The sequence below is a fragment of the Calidris pugnax genome, unplaced genomic scaffold, assembly GCF_001431845.1.
Source record: "Calidris pugnax isolate Ruff unplaced genomic scaffold, ASM143184v1 scaffold41, whole genome shotgun sequence".
Taxonomy (NCBI): Eukaryota; Metazoa; Chordata; class Aves; order Charadriiformes; family Scolopacidae; genus Calidris; species Calidris pugnax.
Genome location: NW_015094509.1, coordinates 30,589,710 through 30,600,216, shown reverse-complemented (window position 1 = coordinate 30,600,216; position 10,507 = coordinate 30,589,710). Strand labels below are relative to the sequence as shown.

At 50.6% G+C, this 10,507-nt stretch overlaps 1 protein-coding gene across 1 annotated transcript in view; it reads left to right on the top strand.

Annotated features, from left to right (window-relative positions):
- Positions 1-10,299: 10,299 nt before the first annotated feature.
- The window catches only part of ZC3H3 (zinc finger CCCH-type containing 3), a 207,230-nt gene continuing 207,022 nt past the window's right edge, over positions 10,300-10,507 (top strand). Inside the window, exon 1 of the mRNA XM_014965228.1 lies at positions 10,300-10,402. Within this exon, the coding sequence (XP_014820714.1) occupies positions 10,357-10,402 (46 nt within the window). The 5' untranslated portion in view covers positions 10,300-10,356. The remainder of the gene's footprint in view (positions 10,403-10,507) is intronic.

The window sequence follows — 10,507 nt, the reverse complement described above, 5'->3', positions numbered from 1 at the left end:
AAAAAAAAAAAAAAAAAAAGGCAGCAGGATCTTGGAGAAAGGAAAATCCGAGCCGGGGGAAAAGACGGCTGAGGGTGACATCTAGAGGAACTCAAGATGGGGACGGGCTTTGTGGGGGTGCTCCAGGCCCTGCCACAGGCTGGGGGGCACCCTGGGACGGGGATGGGTTGCCCGAGTGGAAATATTTGGCTAAAAGAAGGTTAAAGATAAGGAAAACGGCTGCTGTGGCTTGAACTGTCCCTGCTGTGACCCTGATCTGGGACTGAAGCCCCATGAGTGACCAGGACAGGAGTCACTGCTGTTATGAGTTTTGTCCTGCCTCAAAGATATGGGGAGAAAAGGGCTGGGTACTGCAGTGGGGGGAAAGAAACACAGCTGGAGAGAAGGGGAGGGACAGGGCTTGGTGTCACAGCCCCTGTTTTGTCCCTTTGATGGGTGCTGGATGGGCAAAGACACGGGGTGAGGTGGGACCAGGGGTGCAGGGGTTGGGCAGAGGCTTCCTTCCCAGCCCCACGCTTTGGGGATTTGGACCAGGAGGAGATCTTGCAGTGCTGGGGCTCTGAGACTCCTGGAGCATTATTGGGGTACCAGTGATGGAGGCTCAGACACCTGGGGGTCCTGGTGACGGAGGCTTATGCACCCAGGGCTCCTGGTGATGGAGGCTCAGGCACCTGGGTGTCCTGGTGATGGAGATGGAGACTTAGGAACCCAGAGGTCCTGATGTTGGTGGTTCAGGCACCTGGGGATCCCTGCGATGAAGGCTCAGGCACCTGGGGGACCCAGTGAGGGAAGATCACGCATCTAGGGGTCCAGGTGATGGATGTTCAGGCAGCTGGAGATCACAATGATGGAAGCTCAGGAACCCGGAGGTCCTACTTTTGGTGGTTTAGGCACTTGGGGGTCTCAGTGATGAAGGTTCAGGCACCTGGAGATCTTGATAATGGAGGTTCAGAAAAGCCAGGGCTTGCCACCAGCCCTGGGGGGAGAGAGGATTGGGGTATTGAGGCATTTGGTCCCACACTGAGGGTCTTGGCTGACTGGGGAGCAGGGAGAAGTCTCCATCTTTGCACTGGCTGACCGCAAAACTCCCCTTCCCAAAGAATGAGGGGACACACGGGGTGAAAATGAAATCCTGAAGGGTTATTTTTTTTCATTCTTTATCCATGAATTAACTTCTGTTTTCCTCCTTCTCTGGAGCAGAATAAGCTTTTGTTTAAGGCAATAAGCTGCAGAGATACTGGCTTCTTGTGTTTATGTTTTCCATTTCCAGGCAAATCCCATTTCAGAGCCCCCTGAACGCTGGTCTGGGAACTGAACATCCCGACCGCAGCGAGCGGCGGCGGACTGAGGATCAGAATAGAAGATTGTTTTTACACAGGGGATTTAACAGCCTGGGTTTGGCTTCTGATGTCCATCCAAAGCACGCGGGCGGAGAAGGAATGCTCTGTTTTCAGTCTGCAATGGAGTCACTGTTTTAATTTTAGCTTCTCTGGAGCAAAGCTGTAAGCAAGCCATTACCAAAGCAAAGCACCCTACGGAGGCTGGAAGGGGCAGAGGAACTGCAGCCTCCCTACTCTCCCACACGTGGGCTCCAGGTTTCTGGGTCCCCCACCCCCAAACTAGTGATGCTGAGCACCCAAAATCCATGTGTCCCTGTTAAAAACCCCAATGTGACTCATCCGTGCAGGTCAGAGGAGGTGTTGGGACGTCGTGGAGCTGCCAGTGCCAATGCCGGGACGGCAGAGCTCAAGGAGGAGCCATGGACTCACCAAAGGAGCTTCATTTTGCAAGAGCAAAGCTCCATCAGGAGGTGCCAACAAACCCCCACCAGAACACCGAGGAGCTTCAGCAGGTTCAATTTCTGTGCATGGCAGGAAAATATGATCCTGAGAGTAATCAAGCAAGTTTAATTTCCTCTTTCCATGGCTGATAGCTACTGCTTGATGTGAGTATCAGCCTCTGCTTCTCCCACAGCTCTTCGATGCCCTGGTGGGTGGGTGCTGCCCGCAAAGCTCCCAAGACCCTGTCAAGAGAGCAACCACGTCAAAACAAACCCAGAACAGTCTCCAAATTTCACCACTTCTCCTTCCTGAGCATCCTTGCGGAGAAAGAGCCGAACCTGCTTTTCCTCCAACAGCTGCTGTAAGATCCAGCAAACGCCATGGCTCAGTCACCAACTCACAACTCGGTATTTGTGGAGAACAGTTTGTTTCTCCTCTCTTTGGCCCTGTTGTGAAATTCCCGAAACCTCATTGTGGCAAAAGGATTTGCAAACGTTTTTAGCAATGAACCCCCGAGCGGCAGGTCGTGCAACGTGGGAATGTTGCAACGGCAGCCGGTGTTGCAACGGCGCTGGCCGGGGGCAAGCAGAGATACCTGGCTGGGTGTGCTCTCCATCCCAGTTCCACCAGGCAATACCGGTCAGCAAGTGCCGGCCGAACTGGCAAACCCTATTTCTAACACAAACATTTACAGTTGTCAATGTATGGATTTCTTCCGTAACTTTTCCAAGCAGGGAAAAGTCCAAAGCCCAAGCACTCGAGAAGCAAAGTCCTCCCCCTGCTTCACAACTGAAGCTGAACCAGTATGAATTTTTCACGTGAATGAATATTTATGGAGATGCCACCATGGTCTTATGCTGGGTTGGTCGTACCCCTTGGAAATGAGGCATTCACTGCAAGGGAAATAGCCACATTCCCATTTCCAGGATCTGGTGGGGTCTGACGAGTCATCGTGGTCATAGATACCTCCTCACTCAATAAAGGAAAATGCATTTCACTGTGGGATGTCATTAACCTGCAGAATCCCCCATCCCACAGAGCAGAGGGTTTGGGACGTCAACGGATTCATTGAGGTTGTCATGGTTTAACCCCAGCTGGGAACCAGGACCACATAGCTGCTTGCTCACTCCCCTCAGCTGGGGTGGGGAAGAGAATCAAAAGAATAAAAGTGAGGAAAAACTTGTGGGTTGAGATAAAGACAATTTAATAGGGAGAGCAAAAGCTGCACATGCAAGAAAAGCAAAACAAGGAATTCCTTCACTGCTTCCCATGGGCAGGCCGGTGTTCCCAGGACTCCATCAGATGTAATATTTTCTTGGGAAGACAAACATCGTAAAGGCAAACGTCCTCCTCTTCTTTCTTCTTCCCCCAGCATTATCTACTGAGCATGATGTCATATATCATGGACTATCCCTTTGGTAAGTTGGGGTCAGCTCTACCAGCCACGTCGTCTCCCAGCTTCTTCACAGAATCATGGAATTGTTGGAGTTGGAAGGGACCTCTAGACCAACTCCCTTGCTAAAGCAGGGTTGCCCAGAGCACATCACTCAGGACTGCATCCAGGTGGGTCTTGAAGATCTCCAGAGAAGGGGATGCCACAACCTCCCTGGGCAGCCTGTTCCAGGGCTCTGGCACCCTCACCTGAAAGAAGTTTTTCCTCATATTTGAATGGAACTTCCCATGTTCCAGCTTGTGCTCGTTGCCCCTTTTCCTGTCACTGGAAATTTGTGCTCGTTGCCCCTTTTCCTGTCACTGGGAATCACTAAAAAGAGTCTCACTCCATCCTCCTTCAACCACCCTTCTTGTGCCCCTCCAACTTACTTGTCTGGCTCCATCCTCCTTCAACCCACCCTTCTTGTGCCCCTCCAACTTACTCACTAGTGGGGGGGGGTGAGGAGCAGAAAAGACCTTGAGGGCTCAGCAACAATCAAACCCACCAGTGCACTATCACACTATGCCCATCCCAAATCCAAAACACAGCACTCCACCAGCTGCTAGCAAGAAAGTCAACTCCATCCCAGCTGAAACCATGACAGAGGTGTAGCTGCTCTTTCTGCTTAGAAAGGTTTATGGCTCATGGTTGGTCCTTGCTGCCTCCACGCAAGATCAAACCACCCTGACTTCAGGGGGTGAAGATGGAGGAGAAAAAGGAGGCTTTGCTCTCTGTCCCCACTTTAAATATTGTGGAAAATAGTCACCCTGACTAGGAGGAGAAAAAGGAGGCTTTGCTCTCTGTCCCCACTTTAAATACTGTGGAAATTAATTGCCCTGACTGGGAATGACAGCAATGTGGAAGCACGCAGATCATTGCTCTGATTTCTCCCTTTCCCCAAACACAGGTATTTAGATCTGCGTGCAGCTCATGCACCAGGAGAGAGACTGCAGGCACAAAAGAGGGCCAAAAAACAGACACTGCAGCAGAAAACTAGTGCCCGCTTGATAAATGACAGTGGCTTTTCCTTTAGGATGGCGTGGCAGTTTCTTTTCCTGCTACTGACATTTTCCTCTCTGTTTTCCATCTAACCCAAGAGACATCTCCTTCCCTCGAGCCCGCACTCCTGAGTCTTGCTATTATCAGCAAAAATGCGATTCTAGAGTTTGTTTGCCCTTGGGAAGCACTTTTTTTCCCCCCTCAAGTTAAAATAGCAAAATCTTTTTAGAGAAGTAACTTTAGCGGCTTTTCAATACTTAAAGGGAGCTTTTGAGATGGGGAGGGACTTTTTAGTAGGGCCTGTAGTGACACGCCAGGGGGTTTTAAACTGAAGGAGGGTAGGTTTAGAATGGAGATGAGGAAGACATTCTTTACTCTGGGGGTGGTGAGACACTGGCCCAGTTTGCCCAGCAAGGTAGTTGATGCCCATCCCTGGAAATGTTCAAGGTCAGGTTGGTCCATGGTCAATTTTCCCCCTTTTTGTTGTTGTTTTGGTGTGTTTTTTTTTTTTAATTTATCTTCATATTGCTTGAGTCTAGCCAACAAGCTGTTGCTGCTACTAAAATTATCTCCTCTGCCTGCTGCTTGGCCTGTGTCACACCTCCTCCTTAAGCTTTGCATCGGCTCCTGGTCTCCTTCCACAGCAAATTTGGATGCCTCATCTTTCTCCTAAGTGCCTGTGCAGCTCTCGCTGGCTGTCCTGGCAGGGAGAGATGCATTTTCCAGAAGTCATGACACTGGTTGAATTGGGAGGCAGAGATTTCTCAGCAGCTGGAGCCTGGATTTGGGTCTTCTTTCTAAATCGGTGTCTTCTGTCTTGCGAACATCTGGACTCACAGCCATGGGTGTTCTGAAACAGCATGGGCTTGTGCTTCAGTTAGAGCAATACAAGTCCACGCCTAGAAAGATGCTCCTGCTGCTGTTTTCCTCTCATGGACCTCTGTCCCATTGCTTGCACTCCTGAGACTGGATGGTGAATCTCATTAATGACCAGGTAAACCTTAAAAAACTAAACCAGAAGGAGAAGAAGGAGGAGGAGAAGGAGAAAAAAGGAGAAGGAGAAGGAGGAGAAGAAGTTGCTCTACAGCCAGATCTCATCCCATGAGCCCATGCCATGGTTGGTTCTGGTGCAGGAGGGAACTGGGCACTCACTTAAGGACTCTTTTCTTCACAATGCTTTGACAAAAGGAGGCAGGACACAAGCACTGATGCTGGGACCACACCACGGAGCTGACTAGACTGTAGAAACAGAGGTTGAAAACAAGCTGAGGAGGACACCTAAATCAGAGCCCCCAGCAGGGTTCTGCACATCTCAACCACTCCAGGAACACATTTACCTTAAAGCTTCCCATCTTCCCCAGATAATCCCTTCTCTGGATAATCAGAAGTTTTTTCCTGAGCTGTATCTTGACTATCCTTTGCTGCAAACTAAGCTAATTCCTCCTTTATTATCATCAGTGAACATCAATTACACTTAATTAGAGATCTATTTCTAACATTAGAGATCTATTTCTAACATTATTCCCCCCCCCTTTGTTTTTTTAAATCAAAACCTGAAAATGTTTCAGTTTTTCTTTATAGGTGATTTTTTTTTAAAAAACCTTTACTCTTTTGCTTTTCTATTTCCTTCTGGATTCTCACCATTTTTTCTACATTTTTATGAACACACCTCCCCAAAAGCTTGATGTAATGCTCCAGCTGAGACTCACAGGTGCCTCCAGAGAGAATAATTACTCTGCTGTCCCACACATGCTGCTCCTACAAATGGATCACAGGCAGTGCTGGGTGTTTTGGGCAATGCTGGAGCATCCCGGGATCCTCAGAGATCCCTGTGCCTTTGTAAACCCGCTTGTGGGAGCAGGCAGCAGAAACACCAGTGCCTCCCACTCACCCTGTCATCAGGTCTCTGCAATCTGCTGGTGCAGCGCTTAACGAAGTTTGGCGGTTTAGCTTGTCTCAGCAAGTTTACGGAAAGCCATCGAGAGACTCCAGACTAAACCAAAGCTGATGAGGCCATGATTTCAAATGTGTGAGTGGCTTAATTGGGTCCTATTGCACGCTTGTCACTGGATCCGCAGTTCGGGTGATGTTTAAGGCCATTAGAGGGATTAGCACCATGTTTATTCTGGGCTGAATGAGACAATTTAATTTCTCTTAAATGTGCTACCCTCCCCGGGGCGTTCTCTCACACGCAGACACCCTGCCAGCGCAGCGCCAAAAACCTGCACTTGCTTTTTACTGTTTTTTTAATTAAATTAGACTTACAAACAAGTGTCATACGAGCGTAATGCTATGAGCAGAGAAGAACAAGCGCCATGAATTCCTGTAGCTTTCAGATGTGTTGCTTGTAACAGGCATCGAGGGGTGAGGCAGCTGAATGGGTAGCGCTTCCTGATGGTGGGCTGAAAAGGAAAAAAGTGTTAATTTTGGTGATGCAGCATCCTCGTCCCTCCTTTGCCCTTTGCATGAACCTCAGGGCAAATATATCAAACTATGCCAACTGTTTGCCTCGAGGCAGGATGCTCCTCTCCCTTCTCTGGAGAAGATCTGGTTCGTGCTTAAAATGGTGCCCCCTGCTCCTCTGGATGCCCTCACCCCACCAAAGCTCTCCTTATGGGGACCAGCCAACAAGTGTCCGAGGAGGATCCTGAGTGGCCCAAGACCCTCTGGCACTGCCTTGCCCCGTACTTTGCCTTTTTCTAGTGATGTATTTTGGTGTAGATTGACAAAAAAAGGGCACACTGCTTTTAGCTCACTCTTTCCCGAGGTTGGGGTTTGTGGGAGTGGTGGATACATGGCTTCCCTGTGTTAAAAATTAGCTTTTCCTCTGCGTGTGCTGAATTAATTTTAATTCAGAGCAGCCCGTTCTAGCTGATTTATGCAAGCCACTTGGATCTTTGTGCCAGCACAAGGGAGGGAACAAGCAGCTGGGAGCGGAGGAGGCTTCTTTTGGCAGAAGTGCCAATTTCTGCCAGTTTATAAGCGGTTACGAAACTCTGGGTGGGGCTTTGTGATCGATTGAAGCTGATCTGAGGCCACCGAAGGGGAGGAGATCTGCTATCTCTGCCTGCCTGCTCCCCAGCCTGTTCCCATATGTGCAGGGCGTTGCAACAAGAGAGGGTGTAGGGTTTTTTTTTTGAGGTCTTTGAGCTTTACAGGGAGGCAAATAAAGGCCAGGCTCCACGACTGCTTTGTTTTTTGAAGCCTTTGCTACCATCCGCACAAAGCGGTTTATTCCTACAGGCTGGCTCTTCTCTGTATTCCACTGCTGAATTGCTTTAAAAGGCCACTAAACGCGCTGTAAATAATTTACTAAATCTACCTTTCTGAGCAGGCGAATCGTGGGCTTGCTCTGGGGACGTTGTTTGATCACAGCTGGGAGAGGCAGAGCTCCCCGACTGCGACGGGAAGCGAGATGTCCCATGGGACAGCTTCTGTTTTAAACGATTTTGAGCTTGATGATCGGTTGCTTTTCTAAAGTTCCCATCATGGGAGTGTTTAGAAGGAAATAGCCTTGTGCTGGTGCAGCTACTTGGCTCGGCTTTTTTTTTCCCCAAATTGTTTGAAAAATAATTTTAGTCTGGATTTTTATCTCCTTTGCAGACTTGAGGTTCTCTTATGGCTCCGTTTAAAGTTATGGGTTTTATTCCCTTAGGGAAGAATGAAATTATTCAGAAAACAAACTCTTTAAGAATAATGTCCATATAAATTATATTCTCCTCTCATTATGTTGTCAGTTGCACTTTGTGGATACTCCTGATTTATATATTTATTTTTATATCTGACTTTCAGGATGGGACACATACTCCGAAGTACAGTTCAGGTCAAAGAAAACCCTTTTAGGGAATAGGGACTGGGACCTGACCTAAGAAAACTGCCTTTTGCTCCTGATTTGCCCCTAGTATCTGGGAGGAATTGAGTAATGGGGCAGAATATGAACTTCCCTGAGAGCTGCCCATGAAACGTGTTACAAACTGTGACTTGCAGAGCCACTTACCCCCTTTTCTTGCTTAATTAGAGGGTGCAAACTCCCATGCCCAGAGGAGGTCTCAAAATTACAGCGACTGTAGCAGGTATTTTGCTCTGCTGCCGCTGAAAACTTACCAGCACATTTAATGCACAACAAAGACTTTAAATTACGAATGAAACTTGCCTGTTCTTGCAGGAAGCCGAAAACTTCTATGATTTCCTTCATTACCACAAGTAACCTTTGGAGCTCAGGTTTGGGCCTATTTCTCCTGCAAAACATTTTAAACAATGACAGCTGAAGTACAAGAAATAAGGACTGTCAAGGCTGATGTGTGAAATTAGTTTCTTCGCTGGAGATGGTCCTCTGGGGCCACCAGAAAGTCCTCCTCCTTGTGCCTGCAGGCGCAGACTGAGCGGAATGGTGGGCCACTGGGAGAGGGCAGAGAGAGGCAGGGTGTCCTGGCTGGGCAGGGGACAGGAGATGGGGACAGGGGATGGCTGAATAAGGCTGGGGACAGGGGATAAAGACAGCTGGACCAGGTGGAGATGGGGACAGGAGATGGGGAGAGTTGGACCAGGCTGGGATGGGGACAAGGGACAGCAGGGATAGCCCATTGTAGGGACAGGGGATGGGGACAGCTGGACAAAGCCGAGATGAAGACAGGAGATGAAGACAGTTGGACCAGGCTGGGCTGGGGTCAGGAGATGGCTGGATGAATCTGGGCAGGGGATGGGGACAGCTAGACTGGGCTGTACTGGGGACAAGGGACAGCTGCGGTGGCCCAGGCTGGGGACAGCCAGACCAGGCTGAGATGGAGACTGGAGATGGGGACAGCCAGACCAGGCTGAGATGGGGACAGGGGATGGGGACAGCTGGAAAAAGCTGAGATGAGGAAGGACAGGAGATGGGGAGAGTTGGACCAGGCTGGCATGGGAACAGGGAACAACCAAGGCAGCCCAGGCTGGGAACAGGGGCTGGGGACAGCCAGACCAGGCTGAGATGGGGACAGGGGATGGGGACAGCTGGAAAAAGCTGAGATGAGGAAGGACAGGAGATGGGGAGAGTTGGACCAGGCTGGCATGGGAACAGGGAACAACCAAGGCAGCCCAGGCTGGGAACAGGGGCTGGGGACAGCCAGACCAGGCTGAGATGGAGACTGGAGATGGGGACAGCCAGACCAGGCTGAGATGGGGAAGGACAGGAGATTGGGACAGCTGGACCAGGCTGAGATGGAGACAGTGACGCGCGGAACAACGACTTTACAACCTTGGAGGGTTATAAAGAAGGTGTGTTTATTCAGTACCGGACGCACATGGGATCCTTCCCAAAGATGTGCGCCCCGACCCAAAGCAAAATTCTGTGTTTATGGCTCTAACTAATACATATTCAACAGGTGTGACACAACGTCTATACATATGCATTAACTTTCCCCGCTTCTCATGCAAATGAACTTCCCGCCCCCCTGAGTCTGCGCAGTGCTTCTTGGTAGTGGTCGACAGGGGTCTCAGGGATGAAGTTAGTAGTCTTCCTCGCTGTGTACTTTTCACCTCTGTGTCCGGCGCAGGTTCAGATCACCCCTGGAGTTCGTCCAAACCACAGGCCTGGTCCTGGCTGGTTTTTCAGAGCTTCGGCCTCGGCTTCAGGCACCTTGTGTCATCCTCCCATCCTTTATCCGAGATAAGCAAGCACCTGCAAGGTTATACTACCCGTCTACGATAGAATATTTTAAAAATACAAACCACTATTAGACATTTCAAGGTTCTATGGATACAAACAACTACTGGATCCTCTCTTCAGACAGGAGATGGGGACAGATGGAAAAAGCTGAGATGGGGAAGGACAGGGGCTGGGGACCGCTGGACCAGGCCAGGCACGGGACAGAGGTTAGGGACAGCTGCAACAGGCTGTTCTGGGGACAGCTGGACCAGCCCAGACTGGGGACTGAAGGCGGGGAGGAAAACCGGAGCCGGTTAGGGCCCGGCGGACTGGTATCGGCAGAGGCCTCGGGCCTGGCTCAGGCTCCGCCGGGCCGCGTAGGCCGCGGCTGCCTCCGTTGCTAAGCGACGGCGGCGGTTGCCGGCGCCACGTGACGGGCTCGCGCTCACGTGACCGGCCAACGGGCCGGCGCAGGGGGATGACGCCGCGGTGCGGGGCGGTGCGGGAGCTCTGCGGGGATGGAGGAAAGGGAGCGGCTGTGGAGGCAGATCCGCCTGCTGCAGGGTACGACTGGGCCGGGGAAGGGGGCCGGGAGACCGGGACCCGGTGTGGGGGGCAAGGGAGGTGGCTGTTGGCGGGGGGGAAACCCGGGGATCCGGGGGCGAGGAG